General features: G+C 43.9%; 1 protein-coding gene across 2 annotated transcripts in view; it reads left to right on the forward strand.

Moving 5' to 3' along the window:
• Positions 1-26,373, forward strand: part of ELK3 (ETS transcription factor ELK3) — a 60,003-nt gene that overhangs the window by 21,294 nt on the left and 12,336 nt on the right. For both annotated transcript variants that reach the window (XM_034773209.1, XM_034773201.1), the window contains 2 exons: positions 5,401-5,609; positions 23,586-24,383. In XM_034773209.1, coding sequence (XP_034629100.1) covers positions 5,403-5,609; positions 23,586-24,383 — 1,005 coding nt within the window. In that variant the 5' untranslated portion in view covers positions 5,401-5,402. The remainder of the gene's footprint in view (positions 1-5,400; positions 5,610-23,585; positions 24,384-26,373) is intronic.

The raw sequence follows: 26,373 nt of genomic DNA on the forward strand, positions 1-26,373 counted from the left end.
GAGACTAACAGAAGTACTGGGAGCATAAGCTTTCGTGGGTCAGAACCTCACTTCTTCAGATGCAAGTCACTTCTTGCATCTGAAGAAGTGAGGTTCTTACCCACGAAAGCTTATGCTCCCAGTACTTCTGTTAGTCTCAAAGGTGCCACAGGACCCTCTGTTGCTTTTTACAGATTCAGACTAACACGGCTACCCCTCTGATTCTTTTAATGTAGCATTTTTGGATGTAATTTCCTAAGATTAAAAAAAACAAATTGAAAAAAAAAATGTATCGTAGAACCATATTGAATCCCTCTCTCCCGCATATGGGTGAACAGCAGGGTTGGGATCTATAGATCACAGCACAGTTCTGTATTACTTGAGCTAATGGAGTAACAGGTAGCAGTAGAACGCAGTTATCTTTTATGTGAACCCTGGGACTAGAGGAGATGGACACCTATGCTTTGCCAGTAGATTTCACAATTATTTGCTAGACAGCAAAGGAAAGATGAGACTATTCCAGGTTCTGCAGGGGAATGTTCTCTAGGGATTACAGACCCTTCGGACTCTGTCTCCCCCAGCCTTTCCCTGCCCTATCCCCTCCCCTGCTGCTACCCCCTGCTCCTTTCCTCCTCTTCCACAGCTCCATATATTCTCCCTTAACTACGTCCTTGGAAACAGCTGACCCATTTTATTTAAAACTTAAAAAAAAAAAAAAATCAGCTGAGGCAGACACCCGGCATGGAAAATTTCAGCCTGTACAGTTTGTTTGTGAAAGTTACAAGCAACTGGAAACAGGGTTTTATAATGGAAACTGTTGGGCAACCTTAGCTATAATTGTCACTATCTGCACCACGTATAATACATGCTCTTGGTCAGGGCTGAAGGGTCAGGAAGGTGCTGCAACAAAACACACTTCTAAACCAGTTAAGGTCCAATTAAACTTTCCTCTGATATAGAGAAGAGGATGTAGTCCAGCTCTAAAAGCAAAGAAAGGCACATTGTATGTCTGAACTATTCTAGTAATATGACTTATGTCATCATGATTGTGAAGGTTGTGTTGGTGTTTTCAGAACCCCTTGCCCTTTTTAATTTCTTCAACTGAAATTCTGTCTTCAAGGTCTTAGCCCAGGAGATTTGTTTTACAAAAGTCTAACACAGTTTAAGCTATTTTTAATTTCCCAGAGTAAAAGAAGTTGATGATTTCAGATGCTTTTTGTCATTCCAAAGAGGCACCAGATGTAAACTAAAATTGTGCAGGATATTTCTTTATATTGTATATTATTAGTTATAAGGGAGAAACTCAAATAAAAATGTATTTGTAACAATATGATTATGAGCCAGCTCCCTGTGTAATAAAATAAACACATTTTTTAACTCCAGTGGCTAATGTATACATGTGAGAGTCAGATGAATAGAGTTACATGATTAACCAGAATGTCTTGGATAAATCCACTATGGAAGGCTAAATACTTTTTTATCCAATAGACTATATCTGATTTAAAGGCACATGATGTAACTTTAAATATCTGTATGTGTTTATACCCTTTTTCTTACCCTACATGGGATAAAAAAGGATTGATATAAAAATACATACCATTTGCATAAAAATGTATGTAACCGAATAAATACTGTGCCTTTAATTCAAAATATATCTTTTACATTTAACTTAAATACTGGTTTGTTGAAGAGAGTGGAATGGCTCCCTGTGGACCACTGTCCTCTGTCGTAGACTATATTATTGTTACATTGCACATCTGGGAGTTGCCTTTTGTGTTCAAATTGAATTTCCAAATGTAATGGATAAATGAGGCCTTTGCAGTCATAAGAACATGGATAAATTTGGAAAACCCCTTTTGGTGTGTGTGCTTTGAAATGATTTAGACCAAAGCAAGTTCCCAATTCTATTTTGCCTCCCCCCTAAAGCTATTCACTAAATTCTCCAGTATCTTTAGCTGACTCAGTAAATTAACTTTGGTGAAGAATAAATTTTTTATTTTTGTCATTAAATATTCTACGTGCAGAGTTTCATTTTGTTTATCATAGGACCTAGTGGATTGCTTTTCTAGTGAGTGAAAAGCAACAAACATTAATTAACACCCTGATGTATATGAGTGAAGAGGAAAACCCTAAAGATCAGTGAACTGCTTATACGGGTACATAGAGTCTGACATGGTTGAATAGCTAGAAGCCTTGTGCCACCTTGTGGCAGTCACCAAACAGAACTGTAGAGCCGTAAGCCTGATAAACACACTGGCCGCACCGTAGAATAATATTCGAACCTTAGTGATCTAAACCCTACTAATTTTGTTTTGGAGATAATTTCATTTGCTGGACTTAGATGTAGATAATGGATACTCCTAAAAATCCAATTAACCTGATAATACTGAGATTCTTATATCTGTATCAGATATGTGAAACAAGGTCAGAATTAAACAAGCAATTAAGCAAGTGCTAAGAAAAAATATTGAATTAGTGGCTTTCCCACTCCTGTTTCCCCCTGATTTAGGGATATCAATTAATTATCCTATTTGGATACCTAGAGCAGCAGTCACAAAAGCCTGAATGACTAGCCCTGATACTTATACCAATGGTTAGAGATAATATTTACATGCTGACAAATTTCAAAATTACTGAAAATGAGAAAAATCTTGCTTATTCATTTTCTAGTTTAAAGGTCAATTGAAAATGAATTTTTGATTGTAAAAATAGCCTGACCTTCAATGTTAACAATCCTGAATCTTGATTTAAATGTGTGCACACATATGGCAAATCAGAATATGGACTCTCTGAAATGCCCTAGTTCTTCTGTTACTATGTAAGTCAGGGGTCGGCAACCTTTCAGAAGCGGTGTGCCGACTCTTCATTTATTCACTCTAATTTAAGGTTTTGCATGCCAGTAATACATTTTAACATTTTTAGAAGGTCTCTTTCTATAAGTCTATAATATATAACTAAACTATTGTTGTATGTAAAGTAAATAAGATTTTTAAAATGTTTAAGAAGCTTCATTTAAAATTAAATTAAAATGCAGAGCCCCTTGGTCCGGTGGCCAGGACCCGGGCAATGTGAGTGCCACTGAAAATCAGCTCACGTGCCTTTGGCATGTGTGCCATAGGTTGCCTACCCCTGATATAAGCAATAGAAGACAGGGTCTTATAAGAGGAAGTGACTGTCTACACAAGGACACCCACGAAAATTAATATGTATTAATTGAAGGTGTGAATTTGAAGTGGATTAGTTAAACTGTATTTAATCCCTGCATGATGCTTTTATTCAAAATTAAAGTGGCATAATTCAATTTACTTTAACTCACTTTGAAAGTGATTTAAGGCCACTTTAATTCTGGGATGTAATAGCAGGTGTGTTGTAAGTAAGACAGTAGATGTAATTTTTCTGCTCTACTTCGTGCTGATTAGTATTGTGTCCAGTTCTGGGTGCTACATTTCAGGAAAGATGTGGACAAATTGGAGAAAGTCCAGAGAAGAGCAACAAAAATGATTAAAGGTCTAGAAAACATGACCTGTGAGGGAAGATTGAAAAAATTGAGTACTGTTTTCAAGTACATAAAAGGTTGTTACAAGGAGGAGGGAGAAGAATCGTTCTTAACCTCTGAGGATAGGACAAGAAGCAATGGGCTTAAATTACAGCAAGGGAGGGTTAGGTTGGACATTAGGAAAAACTTCCTAACTGTCAGAGTGGTTAAACACTGGAATAAATTGCCTAGGGAGGTTGTGGAATCTCCATCATTGGAGATTTTTATGAGCAGGTTAGACAAACACTTGTCAGGAATGGTCTAGATCAGGGTTTCTCAAGCTCTTTCTGAGCCTCCCCCCCCCCCGCCCATGCTATAAGAACTCCACGGCCCACCTGTGCCACAACAACTGTTTTTCTCCATATAAAAGCCAGGGCCATCATTAAGGGGTAGGAAGCAGGGCAATGCCTGGGGCCCTACGCCACAGGTGAAACTGCGAAGCTAAATTGCTCAGGCTTCGGCTTCAACCCCGGGTGTTGGGGCTCAAGGCCACGGGCTGTGAGTCTAATGCCAGCCATGCTTGATGGACCCCCTGAAACCTGCTTGAGAACCACTGGTCTAGATAATACTTAGTCCTACCATGAATGCAGGGGCCTGGACTAGATAACCTCTCGAGGTCCCTTCCAGTCCTGTGATTCTATGAATGAGGGTATTCAGACAGAAGTTTAATGTGGTTTAATTAATCCACTTCAAATTTGCATTTTTAGTTAATTTGGATTATTTTTTCTGGATGTTCCTGCATAGACAAGCCCTCAGCCCCTTTTGAAAATTTTACCCTATGCCTAAATCACTTTTTAAATGGGATTTACTCTTCCAACTGACTTAGGGCACTTTTGAAATTTTTCTCCTAGCTGCCAGCTCCATCTGCGATACTGAAGGACAAAATACTTCTAACGTAACTGATGGAATGTTTAAGGTGAATCACTTGGGGGAATTATTTTACACTTCCCAAGTGTGCTAGGCTCCTTACATTGCCGATAAAATGGTCCCTGCTCCAAAGAGCTGACAGTCCAAGGGCAGACATGATGCAACAAAGGAGGTGACAAAGCAGCAGAGAAAGAGGATTGGTGAGGAAGGAGAGGGATTACAGCAATATGATTACACAGTCACTATGGTAAGGCAGGTCACCTCACAGCGGCATGTATGTTTAGTTAAATTAATAGAAAAATGAATTTAATTTCTGACTCCCTTCTTGTGGTCCTTGCAGTATCAGGAGGTTTTCCTGAAGAGAGGGTAATACCCTGGGAGTGAATTCTGAGAGCAGGAACCAGCATAGAGATGGAAAAGCAGGTTGATGTAGTATCAAGACTGGAGTCATTAGTGGAGGAGAGGTTACAGTGATTCAGTGAGATTATGTAGGCAGAGGCAGTTATGGAGGGCATTGTAAATGAGGCTAAGTTTAAACATGATGCAGTGGATATGGGCCATGTTTCGTATGGACTATAAAGGAGCAATGTGGGAACAAGGAGGCCAGAGGGTGGTGGCTGATGCAGGAATTGAAATGGGAAGTGCTAAGGGCCTGGAAATGACACTGTGTTTATGTGAAGCACATGCAGAGTGTTTGACTTTCCCTTTACTCTGGTGTGTATGTTTTAGCGAAAAAGAATGTTACAACTAGAACTACGACATGGGAGTCCCAGGCTTCTGTAGTTTTGTGCTTAGAGTTATTTTTAGAATGTTACAACTAGAACTACGACATGGGAGTCCCAGGCTTCTGTAGTTTTGTGCTTAGAGTTATTTTTTAGTGCCTTGCACCTTCCTTTGCCAAACTGTTTTTTAGCTATGTAGAATGAATCCTACATGAAGATTAGGGTTGAGATAAACCTGGAGCCTAAATCTGTGCTACTGAATGCCTTTCACACGGTGTTGTCTTTTGTCCATTGTAGGTATGGAGAGTGCAATCACACTGTGGCAGTTCCTATTGCAATTGCTGCTGGATCAGAAACACGAGCACCTGATCTGTTGGACATCCAACGATGGGGAATTCAAGCTACTCAAAGCAGAAGAGGTGGCCAAGCTGTGGGGACTCAGAAAAAACAAAACTAATATGAATTATGACAAGCTAAGCAGAGCTCTCCGATACTATTATGACAAGGTAACGGTTGTTATTCTGAAGCAGATTAAGTAAATAGAAGCAAAACGGTATAGACTAAATTGAGAGATGCAAATAATATTTTACCTTTATGTAGATGCTTTCATTCTTAAAGATCCTAAAACAAACTTTATAAAAAGAGCACCATTGCAGGCAGCCACCTCTGGGTGGAGTGACAACTAATTGGCACTCAGTAAACCACTGCACAATACTGGAGTGAGGGGGGAGGAGAAATTTTGGCCAACACCCTCTATAACTGTTGACGACAATAAAATGGCTGTTTTATTATAGAGACTGGTTATCACAGCATATTTAGGATTTTCTCCAGGGAAGATCAGTTGTAGATCTTGTACAGCAATGCTGTAATTATGACAGTTATAATAGTGGCTTCACTGCCAGGCTAACTTTAAAAATGGTGAATGAACACACACACACACACTTTAAACATTGAGGTTCAGATTTTCAAAGCCAACTAAGGGACACACAGGAGGTTTTTGGCCAATAATTTGGTAGTCTTACCTTATCATTTCTACAAAACGTTTTGAGTTTAAGAAATGTCAGTGACAGTGTGCAATAAATGGCAAGTCATTAAGGGCATGATATAATGACCATTGAAATCAATGAGGGGAGGGCGTCTTTCAATTCATTTAATAGATTGGGCCCTAATTCCTTTGGTTTGCAATGCAGTGAACATTAATCTCTTGAAACACGTTTAGAATGCCTGTGGCTATGCAACAGTACTGCACAGGAGTTTCATTGTAATTGATCACTAGTTAATGCCCACTTTTTCTTAAGTAGTATTTAAATTTTATGTAAAATCATCTTGTGAAACTCTGTGTTGATTTAAGTAATAGGCTAGATTACATGTTGAGTGTAATTTGGTTAGAAAACAGACATAAGTGGTAAAGTACTGCAACATGCACCAAGCTGACATTTTTACGGATGTGCAGAACAAGTGTAACTTACAACAAGAAAAGCAACTAACAGCAAGGTGCATTATTATTGTTGTTATTATTTGTATTGTGTAACACCTGGGAGCCCCAGTCATGGACCAGGAGCCCATTGTGCTATGCACTGTACAAACACAGAACAAAAAGACAGAGCCTTGTCTAAGATAAAACGTGTGTGAGCAGGTGGTGGTCTCACCCCATTCCAGGTAAAGCCTGCACAAGCTGCAGACTGTGAAACTTACTCCCATTCCCAGTGTTACCTTTATTGATCTCCCACATCATAATGACAGAGCATGAACCTCAGCCCAAGCTTCCTGCTCAAAATCTAGCTGTTCCTAGGGTTTCTTGCACGTTCTCGCTATCTCTGCCTCTCATTCACTCTGACCAGAGGGTCATATCCACCTCTCTTATATTCTGGTAGAAGTAACCATATAAAATAAGTCAGCAGAATTTACACTGAACTGATAACAGGGTGGGTTAACAGAAGCATAGGGGTCAATTCCCTGGGTGATCTGGGGCTGGAGCACCCACGAGAAAAAAATAGTGGAGGCTCAGCACCCATTGGTGGCCCCGCTGATGAGCTCTTCCCCCTCCCTCCCTCCCAGCGCCTGCTGTGGATCAGTTGTTCAGCAGCGGGCAGGAGGCGCTGGGGAGGGGAGGGGGCAGAGCAAGGGCGGGGGCAAAATGGGGCAGAAAGAGGTGGGGCGGGGGCAGAGCAGGGGCAGGGCTTGGGGTGGAGCCTGTGAACAGAAGAGCTTTGCATCCATTTGCAGAATCTCAGAACCTGTCATTCTAGTATCACTATAGCTTTTCTAGCTTTACCTATCATGCTTTTCCTGCTGTTCCCCCATCACATATGAAATTATGCACCATCTAAATGGCAAATTGATCCAAGTTATGACATTTACTCCATGCACTCACTCATATGTGTGTACTTACCAACTTACGTCATTTACCTCCCTGCTGAATTTGAGCCAAAGATTTCTATGGATGTGGCATCCACTTACATACGACTTAGATTTTGACCCTTGTATCTGTGCTGGAAATTCAGTGATCTTATTGAGTATAATACCTTCCAGTTGACAGCTGGTATGTATTTATGCTATTCTGTATTGTATGTCAACATCCCCAGAGGTCAGCTTCACACAGAGAATGTAGGCATAGATTTGGCCCAGTGTTCTCACTGCTGATAATGTGCCAAAATACCTGCTGAGTAGCTGGGTAAAGATGTTGTTCAACCACTCTGTCAAAATGAAATCCTAAATAGAAACATCTTGGATATTGTTACTTGGAGTTATTTAGAGCTTTTAAATCAGATAGGCACATTTTTAGCCTGATTTTAAGGAGTTCTGAGCACTCACCAACTCAGATAAGGTCAACAGGAGATAAAGATGTTCAGTACCTCTGAAAACCAGGCCACATGAGTATATTGGGAAGGTCATAAGGTCACCATTGGGGTAAACAGTGCTACAGCAAGTACTTTATTGGCCTTTCAGTTGGTGTCCAGTCTAGTCATCCACTTTCCTGGGCTAAGTAAGATGTGGCAGCAGTAGAATAAAGTATGCGGAGATGAAGAGAACAGAGGGTAACAGAATTTGTATTTGATAAACTGAGTATAGCAGAGGGATGAATGCTTGAGGGGAACTCTCCTATGTGACGAGATACTAGAAAGACAAATTACCGGAGGACTTATTGCACAGCACAATGCTGGAGGCATTAAAATATCTAGTACAATTCCCCTATCTGGAAGTTAGACTACTGTTTTTCCAGCTACTCTTGGATTACTATTAATTGTATTATTTCAGGATCACTATTCTTTATATGACTAAATTCTTGATTTTTTTACAGTGGGCTCATTTTTTACAGTGGGCTCATATTTATTATTCTTATTGTTTCCTACAATGTTTGCAAAACCAGGGTGTAGTAGGGTCGCGCCGGGGCTCTACCCTCCGAGACGGAGGGGTGCCACACAGGCTCACTATAGCGCAGACAGTCAAAGCTCAGGTCCCTTTATGCAGGGGTTGAGCAGCCCGCAGTTCAGGGAGCTCAGGCCCTTAGGCAGGGGCTGAGCGCTAATCAGCAGTTTAAGCAGGCCCCGGCCCTGGATCAGGGTGGGGCACAAACAGTCACAGCTCAGGCCCTTGGATGCAGGGGCTGAGCAAACAAGCAGTTAAGGAGCTCAGGCCCTCTGGTGCAGGGGCTGAGCAGACAACCAGCTGGGGTAAGCCCAGGGTCCTACACCTGAGTGTTGGGTGAGGGGGAAGCCTGCCACCCGTGAGCGGGGGTGGCAGGGGGGGACGCAGGCCCACCCACTCCACTGCGTCCCAGCCCGGGGCCCTAGCAGCGGTTACTGCCGCTGCTGGTCAGTGGGGTATCCTGACCGAAACACACTGACATCGGCTCACAGGCCTCTGCAGCCTGACCGGGGTCGGCTACCCCCGGGCTACTTCCGTGTTCCCCCTCGGGGCCTACCTCGTTGGCGATGCCGGGTTCGGGCCAGTCCAGCAGCATCGGTTCCTCTGGTGCGGGACTTGGGGGCCGGGCGGGCAGCTCTCCCCCAGGGTAGCTGGCACGGGGCAGGCTTGGCCAGTCCTCCTCGGGGTAGCGGGTCCAGGGCAGGCTTGGCCAGTCCTCCTCGGGGTACCTGGCGAGAGGTAGGCTCGACCGGCGCAGGGGGGGGGGAGTAGCAGGCAGCCTGCGGCTGTCTCCCAAGCGGGAGCTCGGCCCGGGACATCTGCTCTCTCTGGCGGTCTGGGCCTCACTGAGCTCTGCCGGCGGGCTTTTATACTTCCGGGTCGGGGCCGTGACCTCGGAGGGGCGGGCCCCGGACCCGGTGGCTCCGCCCACGCTGGGGTTGGAGGAAGCTCGGCCCTATCGGAGACGGAGAGGTGCCACACCGGCTCACTACACAGGGTTAATGCTAATTTTAATTTTTTTTTTTAAAACAAGTATAGTTATGCTTATTGGTCTGTTCTCATCTTGATTTTCAGGAGCTAAATGAGATGAGATTATACCTTGCAGTGACTAACACTAAAATTTAGCATGATTATGGCAGGTTTGCCTGTTACACGTGGCAGGGTAAATCAGACTAATTTATTGCCGAATTGAGCTCAAAGTATGTTGTCCTTTATTATTTGTGTTACCTTAACCCCCAGGGATTCCCCCTTGTGTTAGGTGCTGTGCAAGCAGAGTTAACAAAACATCCAAAAATCCAGTCACTGGACGTGAAATCAAATTTTTTTCTATGTATTGAACAGGATTTGGTAGATTGATATTTTTGTTGTTGCTTAAACAAGAACTCTGAAGGAGTTCTCCTTCTAACAGGCTGTGAAACATCTTCAGTGTAGGATTCTAAAGCCATAACTACTATGATAAAAAGATGTTAGGATTTCAATGAGAAGAAGTCAGGCCCATTTAAGTTTTCTCTCCTTAAGACCTTTTGAAGGCGGCTTGGAAAGCACAAAAGGATTAACAGAAGGATATTCTATTGTAGACGGATATGATTTTCTAACCACTCAGCATGGTGAATTCTCCCTCACTAAGTACTAAAGGCTCCTGCTCAGCATGGGGAAATTCACATCATTATCTGACTCCAGCCTCTCAGTTTATAAACTTGACTAGGATCAATGCACACAGAGTGCCTGCTGGTGAGTGAACCATTTGAGCCTGGCTTCTGCCGAATAAAGCCATTAGTTTAATACAGTAAGTGGCTGAATTTATGCTGTTTGAATATAAGAGACAAATCATTTCTTCTTGGTAATGCTCTCTCTCCAAATCCTTTTTTCTCCAAGTGAGTGAAATATAATGCCCCTTTATGTGACAGTGCCCCTTCACTTGCGTCCCTTCCCCTCGTGCGTCTTTCTTCATGACATTTGAAGTTGTCATCTTTTCAGTCAATCCATCCTCCCTTTGTTGCTTGCTGTCTGCTATATATTTTCTCTTTCCAAACGCTTTAACTCAGCACCTCCAGGAGGACTGTGTGTACCTCCTATGTGCCTCTTCCAAGATGCTGATATAGTGATGCCTCCTCCCCATGTGTCAGCAGCAGGGTTTGAACCCCAGACCAAAACCATGGGCTACTGCTATTTAAATTAAAGGAGTGACTCTACTGGCTGGTAGCAGCAGAGAGACTTCTCTCTGTGGGCTAGCCAGAGGTTAGCAGGTGATATGTCCGTGTTTTGTTACGCTCATTCAGAAGCAATGGGGAAAGGTAGATTGCTGGCAGGGAGCAGAAGAGGCAGGGTAGCCTGCTGCAGAGTTTGAAGAACCAGTAATTCTGGATAAGCAATTTCGGTTTTTCAGGGGACAATGAAAGGTCAGTAAGTAATGGATTAAATGTTAACGAACCAGGGGAGGGCCAAGTACCAAACACCTTTTCTCCCCATATTTACTCTGGCTGGGAGGGAGCCATACTAAACACATTGCACTTCTCCCCCCGACTGGGGCTGATTTGTTGGATAAATTGGTGGAAGTTAGTGCTTTTGTTGGTGTCTTAGCGGCTGCTGTGTGCTCTGTGACTCTGCTCCGTACTCATACCCAATACCAGCTCGAGCACTGGATCTGCTGTGGTGCCATGGCTGGGGAGTGGCTGCAGGAAGGTTCAGAGTGGGAGCTGCTGGGCATAATCTGCAGGGCTTGAGGCTGGCATCCCTTTATCTGGAGGGGCTTTTCAGTATCTGCCCACTGTCAACCCTGCTGGTCCTGCAAACTAGGGTGGGGAGAGAATGCAAGTGCTCCGCAACTTGTGACAAAAGCCACCAGCCATTTAGATAGGAGGCTAGCACGTGACGATGGATTTTTCTGTCTTTGGGCAGCTTCCACCCCCACACAGCTAATGTTAACAGCATTAACCAAGCTAGTGCTACATGGTGTATTTTTAAAATTGGTCGTCACAAGGAAGTGAAGACCACTCACTAATGAAGGCAGTTTTATTGGCTCAGTCATTTTGCTTGGGGGGAGGGAGGGGGGGAACAACACTGGTGTCTTAAAATTCATCAAATGATTCATCTGAGTTTAAATGTGAATTAATTCCAGTATTTGAGAGAAAAAAATACAATTGACAGCAATTTCATCAGCCATGACTTTGAGAGTAACCATGATGTGCTGTTAAGGGCTGCAGCTGGAATTGTATAAAAATCCACATACAGAACAGTGCAGGAGAAGTGTGTTGTGGATTGTATTGTTTGTCATTTGATTTCCCAGTTATAGTTGCTAAATATGCATTGATAATCTATTGACTTCCTGGTTCCTCTTTAGAACTTGTGGGAGCAGGTTCACTGGATTTCTTTTTAAATTTTGGAGTTTCAAATTAAAGTCTTGTCTCCTATCATCCAAACAAAACACCAGCAGAAAAGGAACTGCTAAAGAAGGGCACTGTGTACTCACCCTTCATGCAGATCTGACAGGATGTTCCTGCTTTTACACATTTTTGCCTGTCAGAAACATCAGCTATTACTTTTATGCATGTGAAAACCTCCATGTATTGGCAAATTTAAATCCTTTTCCCCTTGGCATTTTGGATTAGCTCTTGAGGCCGACGTTCCCTTCTGCAGTTTGCACAGCATTGCTCCGACTCTCTCTGGTCTGCGGCTCCTTTCATGCTCCAGGACCCACAGCATCTCCTTTGTGACTTAGCCCTCCAGCTAGGTCACTTAGTGTTCCCCCTTTTGGGGTACCAAAGTCTCTCTCTACAATCTTCCAGCTCACTGCCCTGCCAGTCTATGCCATGTCCTAGGTGGCTTGTAGGGGAACCTCGGCCCACCCACTACTCCAGTTCAGGGACCTTCAGCCCAGCAGTTGTGGGCTTTCCTCTCTCTGTCCACACTGCTCCTTCCCTGGATGGCATCCTGCTCTCTGGTTCCCCTTCTCTCTCTGGGTGTACCAGTTCCAAACCCTCCTCCCTCTTTCCAGGGAGTGACTGCAGCCTGCACGTTCTGCAGCCTCCAAACACTGGTTCCTTTTTTCAGGGAGTTACTGCCCTTTCCCAGCAGCAGCCTCCTTCTGTTGCCAGCTTCCTGGCTTTATAGGCCCCGCCCGTTCCTGCTTATCTGAGCCTGCTTTCAATTAGCTCCCTGCTCCTTGGTTCCTCCTCTAAGTGCAGCCTGAGGATTAATTGGCCTACCTGGCCATCTTAACCCCCATCGGTCCTGTGTGCAGTGAATACCCCATCACACCAGGGAAAATTCTGTTTTTCTAACCATGTTAAAAAATTCAGGTGACTTTGAACAGTGGTTGGGCCCCTGTACTTTGGAGCAGGGACATGAAATGTGGTAAGGGATTGGCCTTTGTGGCAGGGATCTGCCTTTTGCCACCTCTGTGAAAATCTCCCCAAATTTGGACAAGTTGTAAGCCTCTGAAAAATTGCAGTTCACACTTGCTCAGTAGAGATCTGTGGGTATGTCTACACCTAAACCCTTCCAGTGGCATAGCTGCTGCACTTCAATGTAGATAATACCTACACTCCCATTGGTGTAGGTAACCCACTAGCACTGCCCACGCTGTGGGTCAGGTCAGTATAACTATGTCTCTCAGGATATTTCACCTCGGTGAGCGACAGAGCTATACCATGTAAGTTCCCAGTATAGACCAGCCTTATGTCTTTTAGCAACTAAAATCTCTGAAGTTTCCATCCTCACTAAGCATGCTCCATCCCTTCCCAGTTTCTACAAGTGACTCAACTATACACGCAACATCCCCATAGAGAAACTGAGCATGCTCCCTTCAGAAAAGGAGAGTATTAAGGAAAGATTTGAAGGAGGATACTGAGGTAGCTCCGCAGATGTTTACCAAAAAGTTCCTCCCAAATGTGAGGGGCAGCTTGGGAGAAAGCTTGTTTGAACATTTAAAAGCAAGCAATGGAGACTGGTATCACAGGCTGATCAAAGACAGAAGCTGAGGTTTTGAAGTGAATGAATATGATAATGTGGGGACAGGCAGTGAAAGCACGTGAAGAGTGAAGACAAGTAGTTTATGTATGATGCGAAAGAGAAGGAGAGCCAGCGGAGGGATGCCAGGAGGGTGACATGGTCAAAGCGGCAGGCTAGGAAAATGATCTTTGCAGCAGCATTCTGAATGGATATCTGGGACAAGATTACATTGGTCCAGGCCAGAGAAAAGGATGTTGCAGTAATCAAGATGAGGAGATCCTGGACAAGAGTTTTAGCTGCGTGGATGCATAGGAAAGGCTGTATCTTACAGATGCTGTGTAGAAAGAATTGGCAATATTTAGACACAGCCTGGAGATGAGGACCTAGAGAGAGGTCTGATTTGAAGATGACACCCTGGTTATGGGCCTGAGTAACAGGCAGGATGGTGGGTTTGTCCACAGTGATTGAGAAAGACTGTAGCGGGGAGGGCTTGGGGGAGGATATTCAGAGTGCTGTTTTAGTCGTGTTGAGCTTGACCTAACAACTAGACATCCGTGAGGCGATGTCAGAGAGACAGGCTCAGATTTTAGCCTGGACAGAAGGAGACAGGTCTGGAGAAGAGAGGTAGCTCTGTGAGTCAGCATAGATATGGTAGCTGAATTTCTGTTTGCAGGCGAGATTAGCCACAGATAAGATGGAGAAGATAAGGGACCCAATGAGAGAGTCTATAAACCCTATACCAGCCTAGAAGGGGTTAAGGAGCTGCTCTGGGCTGGAGTAGCTCCAACCTGCTGCACCTGCAAGTCATGCCAGGAATGGAGGAGGGGTTTACAAGCGTGACACTCAGCTCAGTAAAAGCAGCTGTGAGAGGGGAGCTGATTGCTGAGCTTCCCAACTCCCAGGAAGAGGCCTGGTAGCAAGCAGAGCCCACACCCTGGCCTAAAAGGAATGTGGCTGAAGAGGGGAGGCTGTCTCCTATAATTTTTGCTTTGAGTTGGACTGTGGCCCACCCGGGGCCCCGCTGAAGGAAGAGAGGCCAATGTCTTGGCTAGGACAGCCTGTGTGTTTCTTTTTCTTTCTCTCTTTTCTTTTGCGGCTACTGAGCTGTTTGTGTATTCCCCAGAACTCTGAAAGGGAGAGAAGTATCCAGAAGGGCTCAGCCTACGGCCTGAGAACCCATCACTGCCAGAGTGCTACAGAGCATCCCACTGGAGTAACTGGACCTGAGAGAGTGCACAGCCCCAGCAACACTCCAAGAGGGTGCTGTGTTAGGAGCAGGTCCTTGACAAATCCCTACAGAAAACTGAAGAGGGGTGGATGAGGAGGATCCTTTGAAGGACACTATGAAGGAGTGAGGTAGGAGAAGCAGGAAGAGAACCAGGAGAGGACAGAGTTCCATGGAAGCCAAGGGAGGACAAGATTTCAAGAAGAGGAGAATGGTTGATTGTATTGAAGGCAGCTGACAGGTTAAGAAGGATGAGGATGGAGTCCTGGTTAGGAAGAGGTCATGAGCGATTTTGATTTCAGTTGAGTGCAGGGGGTGGAAGCAGAATAGGAGTGGGTCTAGGATGATGATGATGATGATTTGTATTACCGTAGTGCTTGGGAGCTCACTTCGTGGACCAGGGCCCCATTGTGCTAGAGGCTGTGCAAACAGAACAAAAAGAGGGATTGAATTGAAGGAGGGAAATGCCTGACAGGGATTGCGTTCAGTGAGCTTAGAGGTAAAAGGGATACAGGAGAGAGGCAATAGTTGGAAAGGCCAATTGGCTCAAGGATGGCTTTTTTTAAAAATACGAGAGACTAAAACATGCTTGTATTGTGAGGAGAAAGAGCCAGAGGAGAGCGAGAGGTTACGGAGAAGAGTAAAGTAGGGGATGCGAGGGGGCGCAAGGGAGATCAGTAGATGGGATGGGGCCATCGGTGCAAGTGGAGGAGTTAGTGGAGGAAAGCAGGTGAGAAACTTCTGCATCTGTGACAAGGGAGGAAGAGGGTTGTAGCAGGAGAGGGGGGAAGGTCACTTGGAATTTCTCTTGGAAGAAATTAGCAAGAACCTGTGCAGAGAAAGCAGTGGAGGCAGAAGGGGAGGGCTTGAGGAGTGAGTCAGAGGTAGTGAAAGGGGACTGTGATGGTGGATGTGGGAGTCAATTAAGTTGTAGAATTATAATTGGTTAGCTAGGAAGATGCTAGAACTGAAGGAGGAGAGAACCAATTTGTAGTGAAGGAAGTCAGCCAGGTTACAGGAGTTCCACCGGAGTTGCACTACATCATGAGAGCAGAAGCGGAGGAAGCGGATATTTGGGGTGGGGAGCCAGGGCTGGAGGTTGGCAGGGCCTATCTGGCTATGGGAGAGCAGCAAAAGAGTCTAGGAGAGGGATGTATGGAGAGAATCAACAACTGTATCAATGGAAGAGAGGGCTGAGCTCAGAGCAGACAAGATGTCATAGACATTGATGGACTGCAAGTCACAGAAAGGGTGAGTGACAAGGTGTGAGAGCAGGGGCTCATGGGGTATGTAGAAAGAGGCCAGATGATGGTCAAAGAGGGGGAACTCAGCAGGAGAGAGCTCAGAAAAAGAACAGTGCGGGGTGAAGAGCAAGTCAAGCGAATGGCTCTGTTGGTGTGTGGGAGAGTTGAATCACAGAATCATAGAAATATCAGGGTTGGAAGGGACTCAGGAGGTCATCTAGTCCAACCCCCTGCTCAAAGCAGGACCAATCCCCAGACAGATTTTTGCCCCAGTGGGCAAAATGCCCTAAATGGCCCCCTCAAGGATTGAACTCACAACCCTGGGTTTAGCAGGCCAATCCTCAAACCACTGAGCTATCCCTCCCCCAATGAGGACTAGGGCTGCAGGTGGAATGAAGAGGTGATGACATGGAAAACATTCAGCTAGGGTTCAGATGGGGGTTGAAGTCACCAAGAATGAGTGTGGGAGATTGTGAGGAGAGGAAGAGAGAGAGATCCAGTAGTTGAGATCAGAGAGGAAGGCTGATGGGAGGAGTTAGGTGGAGAGTAGATCATAGCAGCATGGAGTGGGAAAGGAGAGAAGAGTCGGGTGCAGTGCTGTTCAGAAGAAGAGAAAGATTGGGAAGGGGGAGGTGGGAGAGAGAGACAGTGGCAGGAATGGGAGAGGAGAAACCCAACACCCTCCCCATGGTCTGATCCAGGGTGGGGAGTGAGAGAGAAGGAGAGGCCTCCCTAAGAGAGGGCAGCTGTAGAGGCAGTGTCAGATGAAGGAATCCAGGTCTCTGTGAGAGCCAGGAGCTGAAGGGAGCGAGGTAGGAAGAGGCTGTGGATGGCTGTGATTTTTTTTTTTTTTTTTTTTTTTTTTAAGAAATGGGAGTGGGTCTTCCAGACACAGCAAGAGAAGGGGGGAGGAAGGAAGGGGGCTGATAGAATCACAGAAATATATGGGAGGAGGTAGCTCAAGAGATCATCCAGTCCCTCCCCCCCCATGCTTAGGCAGGATTAAATATATGAACAGATACCCATACACATACCTAGTGTGCCTATAGCCATCTGCAATCGATTGCTTTATACTAAGATAGTGAGTTCTTTTGGGCAGGGGCTGTGTGCGGTCCCAGGTCCCGTGATAACACAAAGTGGAAAAAGTAAATAACTGGAACCAGGATATCTTTCCAAAGCAGAAAATTCTTTCCCAGCATTGCTTTACCTCATATTTAAAACAACTAATGATCACTACATGTGCACAGACAGGCCTTGTGTAACATAATACATTTTACCATTGATTTTAGGACAACCAACTGCACAGTTATGTATCTTCCTCTGATAGTCCGTAGTTCTGAGGGGAGGGCACAGAGAGGAAGGTTAGTGTTGTGCAAAGAATGTTGTGGGGAGGTACCTTCTTACTACTACTGTTTCTGGGGCTGGCACGGGCACTTCTGCTGCTAATGCTAAGTTGGGACTCTGCTAGAATCAGCAAGCAGCTCTTTTTGTCAAAACTCAGTTAAGTATCTTCATCATCAAATGGAATAGCTGCTGAATGTTTGGATTGCCGCACAGGGTGGCTCGTTAGCTGGAGGTAATAGAAGCAATAAAGCAAATACCCCAGATTCCAATCTCACTCACATCCATGACTGCAACCATTGTCTTAAATTATTCATGCAAGATTTCTTGACAGTGAAAAGTTGAATGAGGTCAGTGTTACGCATGACACACATTTGCTTCCAAGTTTTGTCTAAATCCAGCTAAGTAAAAATCTTCCACTTCGTCAGCTCATTCCAAAGATACAATCAGAACGAATTTTATCTGCTAAAGAATTCAACATTAAAAAAAAAAGTAATAAAATACAATGTGACAAACATACTCACACACCTAGCTGCATACCCAGCATACGCACACTCTAATAATATTCTGGTGCAGAAAGCAGTAGTCAGTGAATCATAATTTACAATAGCAGTGTTCTTCATTCTGATCAAAGGATGGTGCTGGAACACTTCTTATCATTTAAGGTTTCAAATTACAGAAGTTACTGCTGAACAATTCTCTGTACTCATCCGTTAGAATGAAAACAAACAAAATGAGGGACAAATCCAGACGTCAATCAAACCAATATTCACATCAAAACGGTTTGTACATTTGCTCCCAGGGGAAAAAAACCTGCTATCTATAGGGGTAAACTCCAGATACTAGCAGCTATCAGGATGGACAGACAGCTCTCATCGATCACTTTAGGTCTTTCTACAGTAGAATCCCAGCTACATTAGGGAACCCACAACTTGGTTGTGTCCTAACCATATCATAAAGTGGTTTAGTTTTGCCTGCATAGACTAAACCAAATCAAATTATGACCACATTAAAAGAACTATGCTAACAAGGTTCCCTTCTCTTGCTTAGTATACGATTTTGTCTGGTATGCACAGGAAAACTCAAACCATGTTATAACATGGTGAGGGTGCAGTCATGTTTTAACAGAGTTCCCTAACGTGGTTGGAATTCTAGCACAAAGTCATGGACAGACATAGATCCTCTTAGCTCTAGTCATCCAAAAATCTCAACCCACTTTACAAAGCTGGGTAACCATTATATAATCCCTAATTTGCAGCTGAGGAAAGAGGAGCACCAAGAGGCCGAGTGATTTGATGGAAGCCACTCAAGAAGCCAGTTGCAGACCTGCCACTAGAACTCCGGTGTCCCAGCTCCCAGACCATGCTCTGAACACTAGAGAGATTGCTGTCTCCTGATAAGGCCAATAGACAGTTCATAAATTGAGGAAGTGGAGGCACTGAAGCTGTCATTGGACCTGTTTTCTACTCCTCCAACTACACTAACACAACAGTTACTCCTATTCATACTGCACCCTCTCTAGCACTAACCCACCCTGATGGCTAGGTCAGCAGATGTGAATAAAAGCAAGTTTTCTCTCTGAGGTAATTTATCCGAAATTTAAACAGAAGGTGAGGCAAGTGCATGTGATTGCTCTTCTGATATCATAGGTGAACATGCCTAACTCAGCAGAAGCAGACATTAGCACAAAGGCAGCCGCCTTTGCCATCTGATATTGAAAGAAAACCATTTGGCTAGCGCTTGTAGCCAAGGCTGATAATCTCCTTGCCGCCCATCTTTCAGAGTCTGGTCTGATATACCTTTCATATTTCTGGAAGGGACGCAGCCAGTGACAAACAAACAAGGAAACCTGAAGGTGAAGAAAAGCTAAGGTTAATCTGCGCATTTCTGGCTACAGATATGACAATGGTGTTTCAGAAATGGCTAATTAATTTGCATTCTTATTTTCCCTGACACTATGATAGTGGGTTTTTAGGCTGAGCATTTCAAAGCAGCATCCAAAATGTTTGAGGAGTATGTGAACTCAACCTTTTAAGCTCTGCCCATCATTAATTATTAGGACTTCGTTGCAGGCTCATGCAGATTAGAAAGCTGCACTGAAAGGGCCCTGTATTAAAACAATTCTATCTTGAATAATAGCAAAAGAAGCATAAAAATCACCAGCCCCTTCAATGGCTGTTTATAGAAATGTTTCCCTGTTTCAAGCTTGCTCCACTGTAAAGTGCCTCTCAACTTTATTTAATCTTTTTGTGCTGGGAGTCCGTTTCCAAGCACAACATCCATTGCCAATTCTAAATGCAACAAACCCTTAGGAGCCAAAAGTAGATGTTTTTAAATTAAAATGTTGGGGGGAAAAGTAGTTATATTCTGGGAATAGTCTTGAGTTTTATATATTTTTTTAAGTAATTCAAAAATTTAGTATGAGGTGTAAAACTGAGTCAGAGTGAAGTAAAACTGAGAACGATGTTTCAGCTACACCAGAGCAGACAAAAACATAAACCAAGTCCTAAAATGAAGCCAGGAGAATCAACACACACATGCATTTAGATTCCAAATATCTTCTGAACTTCTTTGTGTAATCATCTTCATCTATGTAGACAGATTCACGTACAACTCAGACTGGAGGAAGCATGGGCTTGCGGTTAAAGGAGTAGATTGGGAAATTTGGATTTAATTTCCAGCTCTGGAGATTCCTTCTGTGAACTTGGCCAAGTCTCTTTTGCTCTGTGTGTCTAGCTCCCCATTTGTAAAACAGGGATAATAACAGTTCCCTATCTCACTGGGATTTGGTGAGGATAAATCTGCTAATGTATATGAGGCTTTCAGAGCCTACAGTGATGGAAGCCATGTAAGAATCTAGATACATAAATAGGAATTAAGGCTGAATTTCTTTTTTAAACCAACAAAACAAATAGTTAATGAAAGAGAACAGTGGTCTGAGACTTTGTTTGCCAAGTCTTGGAATAGATATTTATGGTTGACTGAAAAAGAAATTAAGTTTACAGGAATAATGTAAGTTCACATTCAACTTTACTTACCACAGAGCAGTTTTATCTTATAAGAAACAGCTGTGCACCCGAGTGAGGGGTATTCCCCAAAAAGGCTTTTAAAGGAGAGAATCCTTTGTCAAAGAACATGGACCCCAAGAAAACAAAAACTCACTTCTGAAATATCTGAAAAAGTGCCCCTGCCCTCTCTTCTTCCTCGATATGGAGATCTCATAAACTGGAGGTATATGGAGGTCTCAGACTCAATCGACTTTAAGGTCAGAAGGGATCACCATGATCATCTAGTCTGACCACCTGCACATTGCAGGCCACAGAACCTCACCCACCCACTCCTGTATTAGAGAAAGGTGAAAAACCCCCAGTGTCTCTGTCAAGCTGACCTGGGGGAAAAGCCCGTCCTGATCCCCAAATATGGCAGTCAGTTAGACCCTGAGCATGTGGGCAAGACCCACCAGCCAGACACCTGGGAAAGAATTCTCTGTAGTAACTCAGAGCCCTCTCCATCTAGTGTCCTATCACCAGCCTCTGGAGATATTTGGAGATATTTACTACTAGCAGTCACAGATTGCCTACAATGGCATGTAGCCAGTCTCCTCATACATCCCCTCCAGAAACATACCAAGCTTAGTTTTGAAGCCAGTTAGGTTTTTTTGCCTCCCCTTCCCCCCCCACATTGCTCTCTTCCTTTTCATGGGCCCATGTTATCTGGTACCATAATGTAACTGCATATGAGCTCATACAAGGACCTTGTAGGTCTAAAATGTTGTATAATTGGGCAAAAGCACATCAAAACCAATGAGGAGTCTGGTGGCACTTTAAAGACTAAGAGATTTTTTGGGCATAAGCTTTCGTGGGTAAAAAACCCACTTCTTCAGATGCACAGACTAACACGGCTACCCCTGTGATATAAAGCACATCAGTAGATTTAGGGCTTGATCCAAACCTCATTAAAGTCAAACCCCCAGAAACATTAAAGTGATTGGGCCAGTAAATTATTTCATTAGGGCAAATATGAAGAAAAGCAAACAGTTGTACTAACAACAATTTACATAGCTGGGATTTTTTTCTGTGTTTCTATTCTGTTTTGTGTCTGAGTAAAAGATTTCCCTGTACTCACCTCTGAGCTGAGATAGTAATTTTACTTGTTTGTGACATCAAAGACTGTGCAAACATTTGCATTTGTCACAAATTTAGCTCATGTTTCATGACTGCTGACGAGCGTGTGATCATTGTCAATTGGTGGCACAAGACTATAGAGTCTAAACCTGCACACTAGCACATATATGCAGGCATAGAGGTTTAATGGGCTATGCCTAATTTGAACATGGGTTTTTGTATGGGTAACTCTTCTGCCAGGTGGAGCCAGCAGCAACAAGGGCCGGGTTCAGTATCTAGGGGTTCCTTTTCAACAATACAACACAAAACCGGCTTGAGGCCCCACCCAGTGACCTGGGACAATTACACTCCACCCCCTGGTATCTCTAAGAGGCAATACTTCCCCTGTTGCAAGCACAGAGTCTGAGTGTAGCAAAACCTTTTAATAAAAGGAGGGAAGTAACTCAGCATTAATTTGGGAAAACACCGCAACTAGGGTTCATAAACACAAACCATGAGCAAAAGACCCACCACCAAGTAAGTTGGGCAGTGTCCTTTTCTCCTCAGGGTCTTAAGTCCAGCAACCCAAAAGTCCCTTTAATGTGCCTGTCCCTTCTCTGTACCTCACTCACAGTTGCTGTCCTTGGCCAGTGCAGCCCCCGAGTTCAGAGGTTCATCCACAGAGTTCACCTCCCACCTTGTGTGAAGGGGGGAGGGTAAGGAGGCAACTTACACGCTGCACTGCTCGAGCACTTGCTTGTCACCCCAATGTTCGATTGCCACGCCTCTGCGGGGCTGTGCTCTGGCCCTCTCCAGCAGCCTCCCTGCTGGCCATGCCTCTTTGCCAGCTGCCTGGCTGGCCACTCACCAAGATGTCTTTAGGCCCCCCACACACTTAACACAGCTCTCAGTGATTTCAGCTGTTAGTGGGGGAACCTAACTGCTGGTGCACATTGTGCAGTCTCTTCCAATAGAGGCACTGTTCCAAAGTAGGTCTAATACTTAGATCTAGGTATCAGTGATCAGCTCTGCAACCTGTAACAAGACTCTCAGTTGAGTCTAAATGGGAGAGAGGAATGGTCAAGTGGCATCAACAACCCTTAAACAGGGCCCACACCACTCTCAACTCATGGGGCTTTGGAACCCATGTCCCCTGTCTAGCGAGTGCCGTTCAGTTGAGGGTGAGTCCCTCCATCGGGATATGCCAGGTACAGTTCTGCTGCCCTTGGTTCACACAACAAGCCTTTATTACTCCTTCCCTAATAACAAGGAGACGGGGGATCCAACACCAGCCAGAAGTGATCATTTGGGCAAGCAATCCCATCATGCTGAGCACCTAGGCAGGGTGTGTGTTTCCATGCAAACGAGATCAGCTTCTGAAGTTTTTTCCCCACAGCTCACCACTAGATGTCGGGGAGAGCTCATCCAGACTCTGCTTACATTTGTTTTATAATTTGCAAATATCTGAAAGGAAAGCTTAACCCTTAGAGATCATGGATCTAGGGATTGCAAGAGCTACAGCTGAGTTTTCTACAGTGCGACAGCCCATCAAAAGGCGGAGGAGGTCAAACCTCCAAGGTGCTGAGAATGCTCTTTTTCCATTGGAAAGAAAATATTTCTGAGCTGCTTTAGGGGAAGAGAGAGGTGATTAATCCATGTTGCGGCGTGTATATTGTAGAGATGGCAATTTTGTTAGATGTGATGAGGAGGCGTGTAACAAATGTTTAGGTAGGTGGATGGAATCAGGCCCAAGGAAAGGAAGAGTTTGAATACTCACTGAAATGCCTGTCTGACTTTGAGCCAAGAGCAATGTCAGCCTATATATGTGAAACCATGTAAACGATTGTTTCATTGTTTATTTGTACCCCCTGTCTATCTAGATCCATCCGTTTCCTCTCGTCTTATACTGAGACCGTAAGCTCTTTGGGGAGGGACTGTATTTTGTTCTGTGCTTGTACAGCGCCTAGTGTAGCCCACACATGTCCTGGGTGTGGTGTTCTGTCCCATCTAGTGGCACTGAGACCACTTAGAGAGAGATTATGAGTCTGCTCTACAGCCTTAGCTAACAGCAAGTTGTTGGTTTGATCCCCGCCCGCCCACAACCGGGGTTTGTCGGCGTTACACTAGCACAATGGGGTTGTGGTTCATAACTATGGCCCCATGGCATTATAATACAAATAGAAAACAATAATAATGCACTCCATGTATCCAGATCACTAACCTTGTTAGCCTGTGGTTTTGTATTCACAGAACATCATCAAGAAAGTGATTGGACAGAAGTTTGTGTACAAGTTTGTCTCCTTTCCTGAGATTTTGAAAATGGATCCCCATGCTGTGGAAATCAGTAGAGAAAGCCTCTTGCTGCAGGACAGCGAGTGTAAGATGCTTTCCGAGGGCAGAGACCAGCACAAGCACAATGTGTCAGCTCTGAAAAGCACAAGCCGTAACGAATATATCCATTCTGGTCTGTACTCTTCTTTCACCATCAACTCCCTGCAGAACCAGCCAGACACTCACAAGCCAATCAAAACAGAAAAACTGGAGGAGAAGTCGGAAGGAAACACACCGGTGGAAGAAGTCAGGACTGTTATAAGATTTGTGACAAACAAAACAGACAAGCAAGTGATGAAGCCCATTGTGTCGTTGCCATCGACGTCCGAAGCAGCAGCTGGCTCTGCTTTTCTCACCTCTTCAGTGTCAGCTAAAATATCTTCTTTAATGTTGCCTACCACAGCCAGCATTTCATCTACTACTTCGCCGTCTTCATCACGGTCTCCGTCTCTGTCTCCTCACTCACCCCTCCCTTCAGATCACAGGAGCCTCTTTCTTGAGTCCAGTTGCCATGACTCAGATTCTCTTGAGCCTCTGAACCTCTCTTCAGGTTCCAAGACGAAATTTCCATCTCTTCCCCCAAAGGCCAAAAAACCCAAAGGCTTGGAAATCTCAGCGCCGCCCATGGTTCTTTCCAGCACCGATATCGGTTCCATCGCCCTCAACAGCCCAGCACTTCCTTCGGGATCCCTGACTCCAGCTTTCTTTACTGCACAGGTAAGATATGTCTGTCTAATATACTCTTGTTTTGGACAAATAGGTTCTAATTTGGTCAAGACTAAATGAAGGATCAGTTTTATGTTCATGTGACTTTCACATTGAAAAGGGGGGGAAGGAAAAAAGGTGTAGGAGATGCCTATATAAAATGTGGAAAGTACAGTCCTTTCTTGCACACATGCCCAGCGGTAATGTGGAGAAAAGTTATTACAGTTCACAGAGTGGGTGGAAGGATAATGACACATTCACTTGGGGCAGCTGTTAACATCAATCAGCTATCGTTTAAAACCAGTTTCAAGGTATGCAGAACAAGGAGGAAAAGGCCAAGAAACAAATACACGTAGTTACTCCGTCAAAACGTGGATGTGTATGTCATGGGATGCTTGGCTGATTTTTTTAGTACCACTTGCTGCACCCATTCATAAAGTGTGACATTTTCATTAGCTTTCAAAGCAGATCAAATTAATTGGTTTCTAAGAAAGGGCTCTTAAGCCAATTTCAGTTTCAAAAGGCCCTACAGGTTCATAAAGCATTTGCTGCAGTCTCCTTTCTGCATGAGCCTAAGAAATACCCATTTGTTTCTGTTCACTGTAAAGTGGATGTTAACTAATTACACAATTGTAGGAGTGTCAGTGTTGAACAATAGTTGTCCTGAAGGTGGAGTTCACTAAAAATAATGTCACTGGACAGACCTAGAAATTCAAAGGACAAGAGGAAATTCAGCAAGAAGCAGATGATTTAGTGCTTGCATCATGCTAGGTTATTTGCGTCTGACTGCACCACAGTAAAATTAGAGAGGAAATTCATTTGTAAAAATATGCACAAAGAAGGATTATAGGAATAAAAGTTCACGCAATCAATATTAAGTGAAATTTATTGAATATATAACAAAAAATAAAACAATAAATGGTAGGGTGGCTAACTCACTCACAAAAGCAAGGAAATCTAGGGATATGATTTAAGCCTTATCCTGAATTCACCAGATATTATGCCTTCCTTTTATTAGAGCCCTGCAGTACTTGGGCACAAGGGAATGATTTAAAGTTGGGTCTCCAATGAAAATTAGCTTGTTTGTCTCTACCTGTCAGTTGTGCACATCATAAAAACTCCAAGTGTAAAATACAGTTAGCAGGAAGAATTGGAGTGTGGCAAGCCAGAACTGAGATGCATTGACTAGCATGCAGAGTATCTAGCTGTGGTAATAACCACGGTAAATGTTTTACTTTCAGGGCACAAAAATGGACAAATAAACCATATCAGGCCCAGAATGGGACAGATTGAAAGCAAGGTCCATTGCAAGTCTACTTTAATCTAATACCATACCCAGAATCAGTAGAGCCATTTTGATTTGTTTCCTTGTTGGTCCATTCATTCACCATTTCTTTGGATACTTCGCTTCCTTGTTATCTATAAAATAGTCTATTACGCCCAAGATTTTCAAAAAGGAAAAATTAGAAAGAGCCTGGTTTGTTTTGTAGTTGACTATGGGCCTCTTCTTGATTGATACTGACTGTAGTCCATTACCAAACACATCAGTGATTCAGTTCTCCATCTGTTTATTCCACAGTTCAGCACATCTTTCTTAACAGTCTCTATAAGAGACTGAATGCATCTGTGAGAGACGTGGTGTGCTCTATGGGGCCATTTGCTCTCCAGACATTTGGCAGCATCATTGGAGCACGGTAGCTGTTTCCTGTGTATTAACAATCGATTTTAGGCTTGTTTAAAAAGCATCCTCTATCTTTAAGAAGTTTGACATAATTGAGCACATAATAAAATACAAAATACATCAACCATATTTAGGTAACAGTAAAGTTATAATAGAAAGTAACGAGATCTAGAGTTTAGGTTGGCACGCTGCAATTCGTCTCATTTTACTTGGGAATGGCAAGTGCTACACATCCGACTATATTTTATTTACCAGATTCTGATCTCAGAGACACATAGGGACTAGACGCAGTCAAGGACATATGCACTCTGTTCCCAACTC

This window comes from Trachemys scripta, chromosome 1 (assembly GCF_013100865.1).
Source record: "Trachemys scripta elegans isolate TJP31775 chromosome 1, CAS_Tse_1.0, whole genome shotgun sequence".
NCBI classification, from domain to species: domain Eukaryota; kingdom Metazoa; phylum Chordata; order Testudines; family Emydidae; genus Trachemys; species Trachemys scripta.